This window comes from Oncorhynchus nerka, unplaced genomic scaffold, assembly GCF_034236695.1.
Source record: "Oncorhynchus nerka isolate Pitt River unplaced genomic scaffold, Oner_Uvic_2.0 unplaced_scaffold_1382, whole genome shotgun sequence".
NCBI lineage: Eukaryota > Metazoa > Chordata > Actinopteri > Salmoniformes > Salmonidae > Oncorhynchus > Oncorhynchus nerka.
In genome coordinates, this window is record NW_027039928.1 from 25,268 (window position 1) to 45,000 (window position 19,733).

Here is a 19,733-nt window from a genome sequence, read left to right on the forward strand (position 1 = left end):
CAGAGGAAGGAACTCTACTCTAGACTGACAGTGACCTAACAGAGGAAGGAACTCTACTCTAGACTGACAGTGACCTAACAGAGGAAGGAACTCTACTCTAGACTGACAGTGACCTAACAGAGGAAGTGACAGGACTCTACTACTAGACTGACAGTGACCTAACAGAGGAAGGAACTCTACTCTAGACTGACAGTGACCTAACAGAGGAAGGAACTCTACTCTAGACTGACAGTGACCTAACAGAGGAAGGAACTCTACTCTAGACTGACAGTGACCTAACAGAGTGACCTAACAGAGGAAGTGGGAACTCTACTATAGACTGACAGTGACCTAACAGAGGAAGGAATTCTACTATAGACTGACAGTGACCTAACAGAGGAAGGAGAAACTCTACTATAGACTGACAGTGACCTAACAGAGGAAGGAACTCTACTCTAGACTGACAGTGACCTAACAGAGGAAGGAACTCTACTCTAGACTGACAGTGACCTAACAGAGGAAGGAACTCTACTCTAGACTGACAGTGACCTAACAGAGGAAGTGGGAACTCTACTCTAGACGGACAGTGACCTAACAGAGGAAGGAACTCTACTCTAGTCTGACAGTGACCTAACAGAGGAAGGAACTCTACTCTAGACTGACAGTGACCTAACAGAGGAAGGAGGAACTCTACTATAGACTAGACTGACAGTGACCTAACAGAGGAAGGAACTCTACTCTAGACTGACAGTGACCTAACAGAGGAAGGAACTCTACTCTAGACTGACAGTGACCTAACAGAGGAAGGAACTCTACTCTAGACTGACAGTGACCTAACAGAGGAAGGAACTCTACTCTAGACTGACAGTGACCTAACAGAGGAAGGAGGAACTCTACTCTAGACTGACAGTGACCTAACAGAGGAAGGAACTCTACTCTAGACTGACAGTGACCTAACAGAGGAAGGAACTCTACTCTAGACTGACAGTGACCTAACAGAGGAAGACCTAACAGAGGAAGGACTCTACTCTAGACTGACAGTGACCTAACAGAGGAAGGAACTCTACTCTAGACTGACAGTGACCTAACAGAGGAAGGAACTCTACTCTAGACTGACAGTGACCTAACAGAGGAAGGAACTCTACTCTAGACTGACAGTGACCTAACAGAGGAAGGAACTCTACTCTAGACTGACAGTGAAGGAAGGAACTCTACTCTAGACTGACAGTGACCTAACAGAGGAAGTGGGAACTCTACTCTAGACGGACAGTGACCTAACAGAGGAAGGAGGAACTCTACTCTAGACTGACAGTGACCTAACAGAGGAAGGGACTCTACTATAGACTGACAGTGACCTAACAGAGGAAGGAGGAACTCTACTCTAGACTGACAGTGACCTAACAGAGGAAGGAACTCTACCTAGACTGACAGTGACCTAACAGAGGAAGTGGGGACTCTACTCTAGACTGACAGTGACCTAACAGAGGAAGGAGGAACTCTACTATAGACTGACAGTGACCTAACAGAGGAAGGAACTCTACTCTAGACTGACAGTGACCTAACAGAGGAAGGAACTCTACTCTAGACTGACAGTGACCTAACAGAGAAAGGAGGAACTCTACTCTAGACTGACAGTGACCTAACAGAGGAAGGAACTCTACTCTAGACTGACAGTGACCTAACAGAGGAAGGAACTCTACTATAGACTGACAGTGACCTAACAGAGGAAGTGGGGACTCTACTCTAGACTGACTGACCTAACAGAGGAAGGAACTCTACTCTAGACTGACAGTGACCTAACAGAGGAAGGAACTCTACTCTAGACTGACAGTGACCTAACAGAGGAAAGGAACTCTACTCTAGACTGACAGTGACCTAACAGAGGAAGGAACTCTACTCTAGACTGACAGTGACCTAACAGAGGAAGGAACTCTACTCTAGACTGACAGTGACCTAACAGAGGAAGGAACTCTACTCTAGACTGACAGTGACCTAACAGAGGAAGGAACTCTACTCTGACCTAACAGAGACTGACAGTGACCTAACAGAGGAAGGAACTCTACTCTAGACTGACAGTGACCTAACAGAGGAAGGAGGACTCTACTATAGACTGACAGTGACCTAACAGAGGAAGGAACTCTACTCTAGACTGACAGTGACCTAACAGAGGAAGGAACTCTACTCTAGACTGACAGTGACCTAACAGAGGAAGGAACTCTACTCTAGACTGACAGTGACCTAACAGAGGAAGGAACTCTACTCTAGACTGACAGTGACCTAACAGAGGAAGTGGGAACTCTACTCTAGACTGACAGTGACCTAACAGAGGAAGGAACTCTACTCTAGACTGACAGTGACCTAACAGAGGAAGGAACTCTACTCTAGACTGACAGTGACCTAACAGAGGAAGGAACTCTACTCTAGACTGACAGTGACCTAACAGAGGAAGGAACTCTACTCTAGACTGACAGTGACCTAACAGAGGAAGGAACTAGACTGACAGTGACCTAACAGAGGAAGGAACTCTACTATAGACTGACAGTGACCTAACAGAGGAAGGAACTCTACTCTAGACTGACAGTGACCTAACAGAGGAAGGAACTCTACTCTAGACTGACAGTGACCTAACAGAGGAAGGAACTCTACTCTAGACTGACAGTGACCTAACAGAGGAAGAACTCTACTCTAGGACAGTGACTCTACTCTAGACTGACAGTGACCTAACAGAGGAAGGAACTCTACTCTAGACTGACAGTGACCTAACAGAGGAAGGAACTCTACTCTAGACTGACAGTGACCTAACAGAGGAAGGAACTCTACTCTAGACTGACAGTGACCTAACAGAGGAAGGAACTCTACTCTAGACTGACAGTGACCTAACAGAGGAAGGAGGAACTCTACTATAGACTGACAGTGACCTAACAGAGGAAGGAGGAACTCTACTCTAGACTGACAGTGACCTAACAGAGGAAGGAGGAACTCTACTCTAGCCTGACAGTGACCTAACAGAGGAAGGAACTCTACTCTAGACTGACAGTGACCTAACAGAAGAGGAAGGACCTAACAGAAGAGAAGGAACTAGACTGACAGTGACCTAACAGAGGAAGTGGGGACTCTACTATAGACTGACAGTGACCTAACAGAGGAAGTGGGGACTCTACTATAGACGGACAGTGACCTAACAGAGGAAGGAGGAACTCTACTCTAGACTGACAGTGACCTAACAGAGGAAGTGGGGACTCTACTCTAGACTGACAGTGACCTAACAGAGGAAGGAACTCTACTCTAGACTGACAGTGACCTAACAGAGGAAGTGGGGACACTACTCTAGACTGACAGTGACCTAACAGAAGAGGAAGGAACTCTACTCTAGACTGACAGTGACCTAACAGAGGAAGTGGGGACTCTACTATAGACGGACAGTGACCTAACAGAGGAAGGAGGACATCTACTCTAGACTGACAGTGACCTAACAGAGGAAGGAACTCTACTCTAGACTGACAGTGACCTAACAGAGGAAGGAACTCTACTAGACTGACAGTGACCTAACAGAGGAAGTGGGGACTCTACTCTAGACTGACAGTGACCTAACAGAGGAAGGAACTCTACTCTAGACTGACAGTAGACTGACAGTGACCTAACAGAGGAAGGAGGACATCTACTATAGACTGACAGTGACCTAACAGAGGAAGTGGGGACTCTACTCTAGACTGACAGTGACCTAACAGAGGAAGGAACTCTACTCTAGACTGACAGTGACCTAACAGAGGAAGTGGGGACTCTACTCTAGACTGACAGTGACCTAACAGAGGAAGGAGGACATCTACTATAGACTGACAGTGACCTAACAGAGGAAGTGGGGACTCTACTCTAGACTGACAGTGACCTAACAGAGGAAGTGGGGACTCTACTATAGACTGACAGTGACCTAACAGAGGAAGGAGGACATCTACTCTAGACTGACAGTGACCTAACAGAGGAAGGAACTCTACTCTAGACTGACAGTGACCTAACAGAGGAAGGAACTCTACTCTAGACTGACAGTGACCTAACAGAGTAAGGAACTCTACTCTAGACTGACAGTGACCTAACAGAGGAAGGAGGACATCTACTATAGACTGACAGTGACCTAACAGAGGAAGGAACTCTACTCTAGACTGACAGTGACCTAACAGAGGAAGGAACTCTACTCTAGACTGACAGTGACCTAACAGAGGAAGGAACTCTACTCTAGACTGACAGTGACCTAACAGAGGAAGGAACTCTACTCTAGACTGACAGTGACCTAACAGAGGAAGTGGGGACTCTACTATAGACTGACAGTGACCTAACAGAGGAAGTGGGGACTCTCCTATAGACTGACAGTGACCTAACAGAGGAAGGAACTCTACTCTAGACTGACAGTGACCTAACAGAGGAAGTGGGGACTCTACTCTGGACTGGAAGTTGGCCTTGTAACGAGTTGTAACGAACCTCAACTATAACTATAACTACCTCTATTCAAGGTAGTCCCAAAACAGAGTGAGCGAGGAGCTAAATTGAGGGACTGAGGGTTAATTAGACTCTCTGAAAGCCACTTTTTATTTAACCTTTATTTAACTAAGTCAGTTAAGAACAAATTCACTCAGTTAATTACAATGCCTACCAGAGGAAGGGGAACAGTGGGGTTTAACTGCCTTGTTCAGGGTCAGAACGACAGATTTTTACCTTGTCAGCTCAGGGATTCGATCTAGCAACCTTTCGGTTACTACTATAGACTGACAGTATAGACTGACACTCTAACCACTAGGCTACCTGACCAGCCCCTTGGACTGAGCCAGGATGGTTTGTGATCAGGGTTAGGCTCCCCATCATGACCAATAGACTCCAGGGGTGAACACCAAGGCCTGCTCATGTGGTCAACCTTGTCTGAACCTGTAGTCTTCTGGACCAACTCTCCCCTGACCATAATATCAGGTTTTATAACAACTATAATAGCAGTATAATATCCTCAGTCATCTAGAAAGCATACCCACACCCACACAGATGAGTTTTCAACTAGTAAGAGAAGAGTTTGATCAAGGCTTATGTACTGTTACCAAAGAGGAACTCAGAGAGGAACTCTCTCAGCTGAGGAAGTACTGACAGGACTGACAGTGACCTAACAGAGGAAGGTCTCTAGAACAGCCAGCCCAGTTACTGACAGTGACCTAACAGAGGAAGGGACTCTGGTAGTTCAGCTGAACCTAACAGGAAGTAGAACACCCAGTTACTGACCTCCCAACAGGGACTCTGGTAGCTCAGCTGAGGTACTGACAGGACTGGTCTCTAGAACAGCCAGCCCAGTTACTGACCTCCCAACAGGGACTCTGGTAGTCTAACAGAGGAACAGGGACTCTGGTAGTTCAGACTGACAGTGACCTAGAACAGCCAGCCCAGTTACTGACCTCCCAACAGGGACTCTGGTAGTTCTGAGACTCTACTGACCTGGGTAGAACAGCCAGACTGACAGGACTCTGGTCTGACCTAACAGGTTACTGGGACTCCCTGACAGTGACCTAACAGAGGACTCAGACTAGTCTGACAGGAGAACAGCCAGCCCAGTTACTGACCTCCCAACAGGGACTCTGGAACTAGCCCAGTTACTCAGCTGAGGTACTGACAGGACTGGTCTAAATAGAACAGCCAGCCCAGTTACTGACCTCCCAACAGGATTCTGGTAGTCTCAGCTGACTCTGGTAGTTCAGCTGAGTCAGCTGACTGAGTAGTCACTGTACTGACAGGACTGGTCTGTAGAACAGCCAGCCCAGTTACTGACCTCCCAACAGGGACTCTGGTAGTTCAGCTGAGGTACTGACAGGACTGGTCCAGTTAGAACAGCCAGCCCACTACTGACCTCCCAACAGGGACTCTGGTAGTTCAGCTGAGGTACTGACAGGACTGGTCTGTAGAACAGCCAGCCCAGTTACTGACCTCCCAACAGGGACTCTGGTAGTTCAGCTGAGATACTGACAGGACTGGTCTGTAGAACAGCCAGCCCAGTTACTGACCTCCCAACAGGATTCTGGTAGCTCAGCTGAGGTACTGACAGGACTGGTCTGTAGAACAGCCAGCCCAGTTACTGACCTCCCAACAGGACTCTGGTAGTTCAGCTGAGGTACTGACAGGACTGGTCTGTAGAACAGCCAGCCCAGTTACTGACCTCCCAACAGGACTCTGGTAGTTCAGCTGAGGTACTGACAGGACTGGTCTGTAGAACAGCCAGCCCAGTTACTGACCTCCCAACAGGGACTCTGGTAGTTCAGCTGAGGTACTGACAGGACTGGTCTGTAGAACAGCCAGCCCAGTTACTGACCTCCCCCAAGCCCCTCTCCTCAGGAGCAGGGTATCCTAGCAACCTGGGATGGCTAGTGTCTCTCATATATGATGTATAAGGAAGTCAAAGGTCACTTGAGGACCAATCGATCATAATATATTTATTGTTGACGCATACAGTCAGCCTGGGACAGGACACTGCCGAAAACTAAACTGTCCATACACTTCCAGAAGATGTGAAGGTTTAATCTCAGGGTAAAGAGTCCAGTGTACAGATAGTAGGGTCTTGGTAGTGTAGTGTAGTGTAGTGTAGTGTAGTGTAGAGTAGTGTAGTGTAGTGTAGTGTAGTGTAGTGTAGTGTAGTAGTGTAGTGTAGTGTAGTGTAGAGTAGTGTAGTGTAGTGTAGTGTAGTGTAGTGTAGTGTAGAGTAGTGTAGTGTAGTGTAGTGTAGTGTAGTGTAGTAGTGTGTAGTGTAGTGTAGTGTGGTGTAGTGTAGTGTACTGTAGTGTAGTGTAGTGTGGTGTAATGTATTGTACTGTAGTGTAGTGTACTGTACTGTAGTGTAGTGTACTGTAGTGTAGTCTACTGTAGTGTAGTGTACTGTACTATAGTGTAGTGTACTGTAGTGTAGTGTACTGTAGTGTACTGTAGTGTAGTGTACTGTAGTGTAGTGTACTGTAGTGTAGTGTAGTGTACTGTAGTGTAGTGTACTGTAGTGCACTGTAGTGTACTGTACTGTAGTGTAGTGTAGTGTACTGTAGTGTAGTGTACTGTAGAGTAGTGTACTGTAGAGTAGTGTACTGTAGTGTAGTGTAGAGTAGTGTAGTGTACTGTAGTGTACTGTACTGTAGTGTAGTGTAGTATAGTGTACTGTAGTGTACTGTAGTGTAGTGTACTGTAGTGTAGTGTACTGTAGTGTACTGTAGTGTAGTGTACTGTACTGTACTGTAGTGTAGTGTACTGTAGTGTAGTGTAGTGTACTGTAGTGTAGTGTACTGTAGTGTACTGTACTGTAGTGTACTGTACTGTAGTGTAGTGTAGTGTACTGTAGTGTAGTGTACTGTAGTGTAGTGTAGAGTAGTGTAGTGTACTGTAGTGTAGTGTACTGTAGTGTAGTGTAGTGTAGTGTAGTGTAGTGTAGTGTAGTCTTACCTGCGGTAGTGTTTCCTGGGGCATGGGTGATGGTGACTTGGAGGTGTAGGTGTCTGGCTGGGAGATGAATCCTGAGTCGTGGGAGGACATGGAGGACAGTCGTGCCGCGGCCTGCTGGGGCAGGGTGGAGCTACGGTAGCCGTAGTGGGAGGAGCAGGAGGAGGAGGAAGGGGAGTGAGAGTGGGATGTGCCGCTGGAGCGAGAGTCACTACTGTTTACGCTGTTCAGACTGCTGTTAGGGTGAGACGGGTGGAGAGACAGACAGACAGGGGGAGAGACAGACAGACATACATACATACATACAGACAGACAGACAGACAGACAGACAGACACAGACAGACAGACAGACAGGTGGAGAGACAGACAGACAGGTGGAGAGACAGACAGACAGGTGGAGAGACAGACAGACAGACAGACAGACAGACAGACAGGTGGAGAGACAGACAGACAGATGGAGAGACAGACAGACAGACAGACAGACAGGTGGAGAGACAGACAGACAGGTGGAGAGACAGACAGACAGACAGACAGACAGGTGGAGAGACAGACAGACAGACAGGTGGAGAGACAGACAGACAGACAGGTAGAGAGACAGACAGACAGACAGGTAGAGAGACAGACAGACAGACAGGTAGAGAGACAGACAGACAGACAGGTAGAGAGACGGACAGACAGACAGAGACAAACAGACAGACAGACAGACAGGTGGAGAGACAGACAGGGGAACAGGCAGGAGGGTGAGAGACAGACAGACAGACAGACAGACAGACAGACAGACAGACGAACAGGCAGGAGGGAGACAGACAGACAGACAGACAGACAGACAGACAGACAGACAGACAGACAGACAGACAGACAGACAGACAGGAGGGTGAGAGACAGACAGACAGACAGACAGACAGACAGACAGACAGACAGACAGACAGACAGACAGACAGACAGACAGGAGGGTGAGAGACAGACAGACAGACAGACAGACAGACAGACAGACAGACAGACAGACAGACAGACAGACAGACAGACAGGAGGGTGAGAGACAGACAGACAGACAGACAGACAGACAGACAGACAGACAGACAGACAGACAGACAGGAGGGAGACAGACAGACAGACAGAGGGAGACAGACAGACAGTGAATGGGTTAACACTCCAAACCAATGCAGCAGGCAGTGACTGTGAACAAACCAGTCAAATTAAAATATTAAAACAACCAGGCATGAAATCATAATAAACGTTACCACAATATATACATATATATATATATATATCAACGTCTATCATGCTCAGTGCATCTACAAGTAAGTTGGACTGTGGTCGCCATACAGACATGTGCCTGTATCATTGGGTCCATTGACCGACCATCAACAGTGACATTTTAACTAGGATCTGTGGATCCAACAACTGGAATGAAAATGATGTAAACAAAGTCAAATGCATCACAAGATGAAAACAAGGCATCACAACACAAAGTGTTTACAAACCCAACCAGTGTGACGACAACAACAACCATGTACGGAAGGACACGAGGTGGAGGGGGGGTTTATTATGAGTCATATTCTATAGGTGGGGCGGCAGGGTAGACTAGTGGTTAGAGTGGAGGGGCGGCAGGGTAGACTAGTGGTTAGAGTGGAGGGGCGGCAGGGTAGACTAGTGGTTAGAGTGGAGGGGCGGCAGGGTAGACTAGTGGTTAGAGTGGAGGGGGTTTATTATGAGTCATATTCTGTAGGTGGGGCGGCAGGGTAGACTAGTGGTTAGAGCGTTGGACTAGTAACCGGAAGGTTGCAAGTTCAAATCCCCGAACTGACAAGGTACAAATCTGTCATTCTGCCCCTGAACAGGCAGTTAACCCACTGTTCCTAGACCGTCATTGAAAATAAGAATTTGTTCTTTAACTGACTTGCCTGGTTAAATAAAGGTAAAATAAAAAATAGAAACAGCTGGAAGGCTGAAGTTACAATGACATTTAATATTTAAATATCTACATTCATAACACACGCAATGATATATTTACAAGTCTGGGTGAAATGAATGAACTATCTTCAATTTCCCCCAGGAAACAAGTAGGTGAGGAGATTGGGCAGTGATATGACATCACAAACGGCTGCAGTTCCTCTACCCACCACCGGGGGGCGGGGTCTGTCTTCATCAGGGCGTCGAAGAGTAGGATCAGTTCCCCACTGTCTATATAATTGTTTCAATATGTAAAATTTAGGCAAAACTGATCCTAGATCAGATCTATGTGTGAATATGGGTCTAGTGTTGTTTTTCAGTTCAAGGTGAAACATTCTGGATGTGGTCTGGTTCTGGTCCAAGACACCACTACATACTGGGACTACTAGAGATGACCCATTTCCATCTGAAGGTTCTGAACAGGCCCCTCCCAGCGTAGACAAGCTGCGGTTCTGGTCCTAGGACACCTACCTGCACATACTGGACTTCCTGGACCTAGTGGTGCTGGGGGAGGAGGGAGGAGTCTGATAGGACCAGTTATAGTCAGAGCCTTTCAGATCCAGAATCACCTGACAGGACAGAACAACAATGACAGATCAGTGTCTGAGGAGAAAACACATGGGACAGATATTAAATGGAACCCTGAGGAGTTAGGGTCAGGGTTAGGGTCAGGGTTAGGGTTAGGGTCAGGGATACGGTCAGGATCAGGGTTAGGGTCAGGGTTAGGGTCAGGGATACGGTCAGGGTTAGGGTCAGGATCAGGGTTAGGATCAGGGTTAGGGTCAGGGTTAGGGTCAGGGATACGGTCAGGGTTAGGGTCAGGATCAGGGTTAGGGTCAGGGATACGGTCAGGATCAGGGTTAGGGTCAGGGATACGGTCAGGGTTAGGGTCAGGATCAGGGTTAGGGTCAGGGTTAGGGTCAGGGTTAGGGTCAGGGATACGGTCAGGATCAGGGTTAGGGTCAGGGATACGGTCAGGATCAGGGTTAGGGTCAGGGATACGGTCAGGGTTAGGGTCAGGATCAGGGTTAGGGTCAGGATCAGGGTTAGGGTCAGGGATACGGTCAGGGTCAGGGTTAGGGTCAGGGATACGGTCAGAGTTAGGGTCAGGGATACGGTCAGGGTTAGGGTTAGGGTCAGGGATACGGTCAGGGTTAGGGTCAGGATCAGGGTTAGGGTTAGGGTCAGGGATACGGTCAGGGTTAGGGTCAGGATCAGGGTTAGGGTCAGGGATACGCTCAGGGTCAGGATCAGGGTTAGGGTCAGAGATACGGTCAGGGTTAGGGTCAGGGATACGGTCAGGGTCAGGGTTAGGGTCAGGGATACGGTCAGGATCAGGGTCAGGGTTAGGGTCAGGGATACGGTCAGGGTCAGGATCAGGGTTAGGGTCAGGGATACGGTCAGGGTTAGGGTCAGGATCAGGGTTTAGGGTCAGGGATACGCTCAGGGTCAGGATCAGGGTTAGGGTCAGAGATACGGTCAGGGTTAGGGTCAGGGATACGGTCAGGGTTAGGGTCAGGGATACGGTCAGGATCAGGGTCAGGGTCAGGGATACGGTCAGGGTTAGGGTCAGGATCAGGGTTAGGGTCAGGGATACGGTCAGGATCAGGGTTAGGGTCAGGGTTAGGGTCAGGGATACGGTCAGGGTTAGGGTCAGGATCAGGGTTAGGATCAGGGTCAGGGATACGGTCAGGGTCAGGGTTAGGGTCAGGGATACGGTCAGAGTTAGGGTTAGGGTCAGGGATACGGTCAGGATCAGGGTTAGGGTCAGGGATACGGTCAGGATCAGGGTTAGGGTCAGGGATACGGTCAGGGTTAGGGTCAGGATCAGGGTTAGGGTCAGGATCAGGGTTAGGGTCAGGGATACGGTCAGGGTCAGGGTCAGGGATACGGTCAGAGTTAGGGTCAGGGTTAGGGTCAGGGATACGGTCAGGGTTAGGGTCAGGATCAGGGTTAGGGTCAGGGATACGGTCAGGGTCAGGATCAGGGTTAGGGTCAGAGATACGGTCAGGGTCAGGGTTAGGGTCAGGATCAGGGTTAGGATCAGGGTCAGGGATACGGTCAGGGTCAGGGATACGGTCAGAGTTAGGGTCAGGGTCAGGGATACGGTCAGGGTTAGGGTCAGGATCAGGGTTAGGGTCAGGGATACGCTCAGGGTCAGGATCAGGGTTAGGGTCAGGGATACGGTCAGGGTCAGGGTCAGGGTTAGGGTCAGGGATACGGTCAGGGTTAGGGTCAGGGATACGGTCAGGGATACGGTCAGGGTTAGGGTCAGGGTTAGGGTCAGGGATACGGTCAGGGATACGGTCAGGGTTAGGGTCAGGGTTAGGGTCAGGGATACGGTCAGGGTTAGGGTCAGGGTTAGGGTCAGGGATACGGTCAGGGTTAGGGTCAGGGATACGGTCAGGGTTAGGGTCAGGGTTAGGGTCAGGATACGGTCAGGGTTAGGGTCAGGTTAGGGTCAGGGATACGGTCAGGGTTAGGGTCAGGATACGGTCAGGGTCAGGATCAGGGTTAGGGTCAGGGTTAGGGTCAGGGATACGGTCAGGGTTAGGGTCAGGATACGGTCAGGGATACGGTCAGGGTTAGGGTCAGGGTTAGGGTCAGGGATACGGTCAGGTTAGGGTCAGGGTACGGTAGGGTCAGGGGTCAGGGTTAGGTCAGGGATACGGTCAGGGTTAGGGTCAGGATACGGTCAGGTCAGGATCAGGGTTAGGGTCAGGGTTAAGGTCAGGATACGGTCAGGGTTAGGGTCAGATATACGGTCAGGGTTAGGGTCAGGATACGGTCAGGGTCAGGGTTAGGGTCAGGGATACGGTCAGGGTCAAGGATACGGTCAGGATCAGGGTTAGGGTCAGGGTTAGGTCAGGGATACGGTCAGGGTTAGGGTCAGGATCAGGGTTAGGGTCAGGGTTATAGGGTCAGGTTAGGATACGGTCAGGATCAGGGTTAGGGTCAGGGATACGGTCAGGATCAGGGTTAGGGTCAGGGATACGGTCAGGATCAGGGTTAGGGTCAGGGATACGGTCAGGGTTAGGGTCAGGATCAGGGTTAGGGTCAGGGATACGGTCAGGGTCAGGGTTAGGGTCAGGGATACGGTCAGGGTTAGGGTCAGGATCAGGGTTAGGGTCAGGATCAGGGTTAGGGTCAGGGATACGGTCAGGGTCAGGGTTAGGGTCAGGGATACGGTCAGAGTTAGGGTCAGGGTTAGGGTCAGGGACACGGTCAGGGTTAGGGTCAGGATCAGGGTTAGGGATACGGTCAGAGTTAGGGTCAGGGTTAGGGTCAGGGTTAGGGTCAGGATCAGGGTTAGGGTTAGGGTCAGGGATACGGTCAGGGTCAGGATCAGGGTTAGGGTCAGAGATACGGTCAGGGTCAGGGTTAGGGTCAGGGTTAGGGTCAGGGATACGGTCAGGGTTAGGGTCAGGATCAGGGTTAGGATCAGGGTCAGGGATACGGTCAGGGTCAGGGTCAGGGATACGGTCAGGGTTAGGGTCAGGATCAGGGTTAGGGTCAGGGTTATAGGGTCAGGGTTAGGGTTAGGATACGGTCAGGATCAGGGTTAGGGTCAGGGATACGGTCAGGATCAGGGTTAGGGTCAGGGATACGGTCAGGATCAGGGTTAGGGTCAGGGATACGGTCAGGGTTAGGGTCAGGATCAGGGTTAGGGTCAGGGATACGGTCAGGGTCAGGGTTAGGGTCAGGGATACGGTCAGGGTTAGGGTCAGGATCAGGGTTAGGGTCAGGATCAGGGTTAGGGTCAGGGATACGGTCAGGGTCAGGGTTAGGGTCAGGGATACGGTCAGAGTTAGGGTCAGGGTTAGGGTCAGGGATACGGTCAGGGTTAGGGTCAGGATCAGGGTTAGGGTTAGGGATACGGTCAGAGTTAGGGTCAGGGTTAGGGTCAGGGTCAGGATCAGGGTTAGGGTCAGGGATACGGTCAGGGTCAGGATCAGGGTTAGGGTCAGAGATACGGTCAGGGTCAGGGTTAGGGTCAGGGTTAGGGTCAGGGATACGGTCAGGGTTAGGGTCAGGATCAGGGTTAGGATCAGGGTCAGGGATACGGTCAGGGTCAGGTCAGGGTCACAGGTCAGGGTTAGGGTCAGGGTTCAGGGTCAGGGATACGGTCAGGTCAGGGTTAGGGTCAGGTCAGGGTTACGGTCAGGGTCAGGGTCAGGGTTAGGGTCAGGGGGTCAGGGTTAGGGTCAGGGTTAGGGTCAGGGTTAGGGTCAGGGGATCAGGGTTAGGGTCAGGGTTAGGGTCAGGGATACGGTCAGGGTTAGGGTCAGGGGGTCAGGGATACGGTCAGGGTTAGGGTCAGGGTTAGGGTCAGGGATACGGTCAGGGTTAGGGTCAGGATACAGGGTCAGGGTCAGGATCAGGGTTAGGGTCAGGGTTAGGGTCAGGGTTAGGGTCAGGGTTAGGGTCAGGGATACGGTCAGGGTTAGGGTCAGGGATACGGTCAGGGTCAGGAGGTCAGGGTCAGGGTCAGGGATAAGGTCAGGGATCAGGGTCAGGTCAGGGTTAGGGTCAGATATACGGTCAGGGTTAGGGTCAGGGATCACGGTCAGGGTCAGGGTTAGGGTCAGGGATACGGTTAGGGTCAGGATCAGGATCAGGTTAGGGTCAGGTCAGATCAGGGTTAGGGTCAGGGATACGGTCAGGAGGGTCAGGATCAGGGTCAGGGTCAGGGTCAGGGTTAGGGTTAGGGATCAGGGTCAGGATCAGGGTTAGGGTCAGGGATACGGTCAGGATCAGGGTTAGGGTCAGGGATACGGTCAGGATCAGGGTTAGGGTCAGGGATACGGTCAGGGTTAGGGTCAGGATCAGGGTTAGGGTCAGGGATACGGTCAGGGTCAGGGTTAGGGTCAGGGATACGGTCAGGGTTAGGGTCAGGGTTAGGGTCAGGGATACGGTCAGGGTCAGGGTTAGGGTCAGGGATACGGTCAGAGTCAGGGTTAGGGTTAGGGTCAGGGACACGGTCAGGGTCAGGGTCAGGATCAGGGTTAGGGATCAGGGTCAGGTTAGGGTCAGGGTTCAGGGTCAGATCAGGGTTAGGGTCAGGATCAGGGGTCAGGGTTAGGGTCAGGGATACGGTCAGGGGGTCAGGGTTAGGGTCAGGGATACGGTCAGGGTCAGGGTTAGGGTCAGGGTTAGGGTCAGGGATACGGTCAGGGTTAGGGTCAGGATCAGGGTTAGGATCAGGGTCAGGGATACGGTCAGGGTCAGGGTCAGGATACGGTCAGGGTCAGGATCAGGGTTAGGGTCAGGGTTATACGGTCAGGGTTAGGGTCAGGATACGGTCAGGATCAGGGTTAGGGTCAGGGATACGGTCAGGATCAGGGTTAGGGTCAGGGATACGTCAGGTCAGGTTAGGGTCAGGGTTAGGGTCAGGGATACGGTCAGGGTTAGGGTCAGGATCAGGGTCAGGGATACGGTCAGGGTCAGGGTTAGGGTCAGGGATACGGTCAGGGTTAGGGTCAGGATCAGGGTTAGGGTCAGGATCAGGGTTAGGGTCAGGGATACGGTCAGGGTCAGGGTTAGGGTCAGGGATACGGTCAGAGTTAGGGTCAGGTTCAGGGTTAGGGTCAGGGATACGGTCAGGGTTAGGGTCAGGATCAGGGTTAGGGTTAGGGATACGGTCAGAGTTAGGGTCAGGGTTAGGGTCAGGGTTAGGGTCAGGATCAGGGTTAGGGTCAGGGTCAGGGATACGGTCAGGGTCAGGATCAGGGTTAGGGTCAGAGATACGGTCAGGGTCAGGGTTAGGGTCAGGGTTAGGGTCAGGGATACGGTCAGGGTTAGGGTCAGGATCAGGGTTAGGATCAGGGTCAGGGATACGGTCAGGGTCAGGGATACGGTCAGAGTTAGGGTCAGGGTCAGGGTCAGGGATACGGTCAGGGTTAGGGTCAGGATCAGGGTTAGGGTCAGGGATACGCTCAGGGTCAGGATCAGGGTTAGGGTCAGGGATACGGTCAGGGTCAGGGTTACGGTCAGGGTTAGGGTCAGGGATACGGTCAGGGATACGGTCAGGGTTAGGGTCAGGGTTAGGGTCAGGGATACGGTCAGGGTTAGGGTCAGGGTTAGGGTCAGGGATACGGTCAGGGTTAGGGTCAGGGATACGGTCAGGGTCAGGATCAGGGTTAGGGTCAGGGTTAAGGTCAGGGATACGGTCAGGGTTAGGGTCAGATATACGGTCAGGGTTAGGGTCAGGGATACGGTCAGGGTCAGGGTTAGGGTCAGGGATACGGTCAGGGATACGGTCAGGATCAGGGTTAGGGTCAGGGTTAGGGTCAGGGATACGGTCAGGGTTAGGGTCAGGATCAGGGTTAGGGTCAGGGTTATAGGGTCAGGGTTAGGGATACGGTCAGGATCAGGGTTAGGGTCAGGGATACGGTCAGGATCAGGGTTAGGGTCAGGGATACGGTCAGGATCAGGGTTAGGGGGTTAGGTTAGGGTCAGGATCAGGGTCAGGGTTAGGGTCAGGGATACGGTCAGGGGGTTAGGGTCAGGGATACGGTCAGAGTTAGGTTAGGTCAGGGATACGGTCAGGGTTAGGGTCAGGATCAGGGTTAGGGTCAGGGATACGGTCAGGGTCAGGGTTAGGGTCAGGGATACGGTCAGGGTCAGGGTTAGGGTCAGGGATACGGTCAGGGTTAGGGTTAGGTACGGGGTCAGGGTCAGGTTAGGGTCAGGGTTAGGGGTCAGGGTCAGGGTTAGGGTCAGGGATACGGTCAGGGTCAGGGTTAGGGTCAGGGATACGTTAGGGTCAGGATCAGGGTTAGGGTCAGAGATACGGTCAGGGTTAGGGTCAGGGATACGGTCAGGGTCAGGGTTAGGGTCAGGATACGGTCAGGAGGGTCAGGGTCAGGGTTAGGGTCAGGGATACGGTCAGGGTCAGGGTTAGGATCAGGGTTAGGGTTAGGGTCAGGGATACGGTCAGGGTTAGGGTCAGGGTCAGGTTTAGGGTCAGGGGGGTTAGGGTCAGGATCAGGGTTAGGGTCAGAGATACGGTCAGGGTTAGGGTCAGGGATACGGTCAGGGTCAGGGTTAGGGTCAGGGATACGGTCAGGATCAGGGGGTTAGGGTCAGGGATACGGTCAGGATCAGGGTTAGGGTCAGGGTTAGGGTCAGGGATACGGTCAGGGTTAGGGTCAGGATCAGGATCAGGGTCAGGGATACGGTCAGGGTCAGGGTTAGGGTCAGGGATACGGTCAGGTTAGGGTTAGGTCAGGGAGGGTCAGGGATAGGGTCAGGATCAGGGTTAGGGTCAGGGATACGGTCAGGGTTAGGGTCAGGATCAGGGTTAGGGTCAGGATCAGGGTTAGGGTCAGGGATACGGTCAGGGGTCAGGGTTAGGGTCAGGGATACGGTCAGAGTTAGGGTCAGGGTTTCAGGGATACGGTCAGGGTTAGGGTCAGGATCAGGTTAGGGTTAGGGTCAGGGATACGGTCAGGGTCAGGATCAGGGTTAGGGTCAGAGATACGGTCGGTCAGGGTCAGGGTTAGGGTCAGGGATACGGTCAGGGTTAGGGTCAGGATCAGGGTTAGGATCAGGGTCAGGGATACGGTCAGGGTCAGGGTCAGGGATACGGTCAGGTTAGGGTCAGGGTCAGGGATACGGTCAGGGTTAGGGTCAGGATCAGGGTTAGGGTCAGGGATACGCTCAGGTCAGGATCAGGGTTAGGGTCAGGGATACGGTCAGGGTCAGGGTCAGGGTTAGGGTCAGGGATACGGTCAGGGTTAGGGTCAGGGTTAGGGTCAGGGATACGGTCAGGGTTAGGGTCAGGGTTAGGGTCAGGGATACGGTCAGGGTTAGGGTCAGGGATACGGTCAGGGTCAGGATCAGGGTTAGGGTCAGGGTTAAGGTCAGGGATACGGTCAGGGTTAGGGTCAGATATACGGTCAGGGTTAGGGTCAGGGATACGGTCAGGGTCAGGGTTAGGGTCAGGGATACGGTCAGGGTCAGGGATACGGTCAGGATCAGGGTTAGGGTCAGGGTTAGGGTCAGGGATACGGTCAGGGTTAGGGTCAGGATCAGGGTTAGGGTCAGGGTTATAGGGTCAGGGTTAGGGTTAGGGATACGGTCAGGATCAGGGTTAGGGTCAGGGATACGGTCAGGATCAGGGTTAGGGTCAGGGATACGGTCAGGGTTAGGGTTAGGGTCAGGGTCAGAGATACGGTCAGGGTTAGGGTCAGGGATACGGTCAGGGTCAGGGTTAGGGTCAGGGATACGGTCAGGATCAGGGTCAGGGTTAGGGTCAGGGATACGGTCAGGGTCAGGGTTAGGGATACGGTCAGGGTTAGGGTCAGGATCAGGGTTTAGGGTCAGGGATACGCTCAGGGTCAGGATAGGGTTAGGGTCAGAGATACGGTCAGGGTTAGGGTCAGGGATACGGTCAGGGTCAGGGTTAGGGTCAGGGATACGGTCAGGATCAGGGTCAGGGTTAGGGTCAGGGATACGGTCAGGATCAGGGTTAGGGTCAGGGTTAGGGTCAGGGATACGGTCAGGGTTAGGGTCAGGATCAGGATCAGGGTCAGGATACGGTCAGGGTCAGGGTTAGGGTCAGGGATACGGTCAGGGTTAGGGTCAGGATCAGGGTCAGGGTTAGGGTCAGGGATACGGTCAGGGTCAGGGTTAGGGTCAGGGATACGGTCAGAGTTAGGGTCAAGGTCAGGGATACGGTCAGGGTTAGGGTCAGGATCAGGGTTAGGGTCAGGGATACGGTCAGGGTCAGGGTTAGGGTCAGGGATACGGTCAGGGTCAGGGTTAGGGTCAGGGATACGGTCAGGGTCAGGGTTAGGGATACGGTCAGGGTCAGGGTTAGGGTTAGGGTCAGGGATACGGTCAGGGTCAGGGTTAGGGTCAGGGATACGGTCAGGGTCAGGGTTAGGGTCAGGGATACGCTCAGGTCAGGATCAGGGTTAGGGTCAGAGATACGGTCAGGGTTAGGGTCAGGGATACGGTCAGGGTCAGGGTTAGGGTCAGGGATACGGTCAGGATCAGGGTCAGGGTTAGGGTCAGGGATACGGTCAGGGTCAGGGTTAGGATCAGGGTTAGGGTTAGGGTCAGGGATACGGTCAGGGTTAGGGTCAGGATCAGGGTTTAGGGTCAGGGATACGCTCAGGGTCAGGATCAGGGTTAGGGTCAGAGATACGGTCAGGGTTAGGGTCAGGGATACGGTCAGGGTCAGGGTTAGGGTCAGGGATACGGTCAGGATCAGGGTCAGGGTTAGGGTCAGGGATACGGTCAGGATCAGGGTTAGGGTCAGGGTTACGGTCAGGGTTAGGGTCAGGGATACGGTCAGGATCAGGGTTAGGGTCAGGGATACGGTCAGGGTTAGGGTCAGGATCAGGGTTAGGGTCAGGATCAGGGTTAGGGTCAGGGATACGGTCAGGGTCAGGGTTAGGGTCAGGGATACGGTCAGAGTTAGGGTCAGAGTTAGGGTCAGGGATACGGTCAGGGTTAGGGTCAGGATCAGGGTTAGGGTTAGGGTCAGGGATACGGTCAGGGTCAGGATCAGGGTTAGGGTCAGAGATACGGTCAGGGTCAGGGTTAGGGTCAGGGATACGGTCAGGGTTAGGGTCAGGATCAGGGTTAGGATCAGGGTCAGGGATACGGTCAGGGTCAGGGTCAGGGATACGGTCAGAGTTAGGGTCAGGGTCAGGGATACGGTCAGGGTTAGGGTCAGGATCAGGGTTAGGGTCAGGGATACGCTCAGGGTCAGGATCAGGGTTAGGGTCAGGGATACGGTCAGGGTCAGGGTCAGGGTTAGGGTCAGGGATACGGTCAGGGTTAGGGTCAGGGTTAGGGTCAGGGATACGGTCAGGGTTAGGGTCAGGGTTAGGGTCAGGGATACGGTCAGGGTTAGGGTCAGGGATACGGTCAGGGTCAGGATCAGGGTTAGGGTCAGGGTTAAGGTCAGGGATACGGTCAGGGTTAGGGTCAGATATACGGTCAGGGTTAGGGTCAGGGATACGGTCAGGGTCAGGGTTAGGGTCAGGGATACGGTCAGGGTCAGGGATACGGTCAGGATCAGGGTTAGGGTCAGGGTTAGGGTCAGGGATACGGTCAGGGTTAGGGTCAGGATCAGGGTTAGGGTCAGGGTTATAGGGTCAGGGTTAGGGTTAGGGATACGGTCAGGATCAGGGTTAGGGTCAGGGATACGGTCAGGGTTAGGGTTAGGGTCAGGGTCAGAGATACGGTCAGGGTTAGGGTCAGGGATACGGTCAGGGTCAGGGTTAGGGTCAGGGATACGGTCAGGATCAGGGTCAGGGTTAGGGTCAGGGATACGGTCAGGGTCAGGGTTAGGATCAGGGTTAGGGATACGGTCAGGGTTAGGGTCAGGATCAGGGTTTAGG

The 19,733-nt window shown here is 52.2% G+C and overlaps 1 protein-coding gene across 2 annotated transcripts in view; it reads right to left on the reverse strand.

Annotated features, from left to right (window-relative positions):
• LOC135568790 (protein MTSS 1-like) overlaps positions 1 to 19,733 on the reverse strand; it is an 80,885-nt gene that overhangs the window by 16,915 nt on the left and 44,237 nt on the right. Inside the window, exons 5-6 of one of the 2 annotated variants that reach the window (XM_065015538.1) lie at positions 9,847 to 9,944; positions 7,426 to 7,555 (exon numbers count right to left, since the gene is read on the reverse strand). In XM_065015538.1, coding sequence (XP_064871610.1) covers positions 7,426 to 7,555; positions 9,847 to 9,944 — 228 coding nt within the window. Of the gene's footprint in view, positions 1 to 7,425; positions 7,658 to 9,846; positions 9,945 to 19,733 lie in introns of both variants that reach the window. The other variant, XM_065015537.1, reaches the window with a different exon arrangement.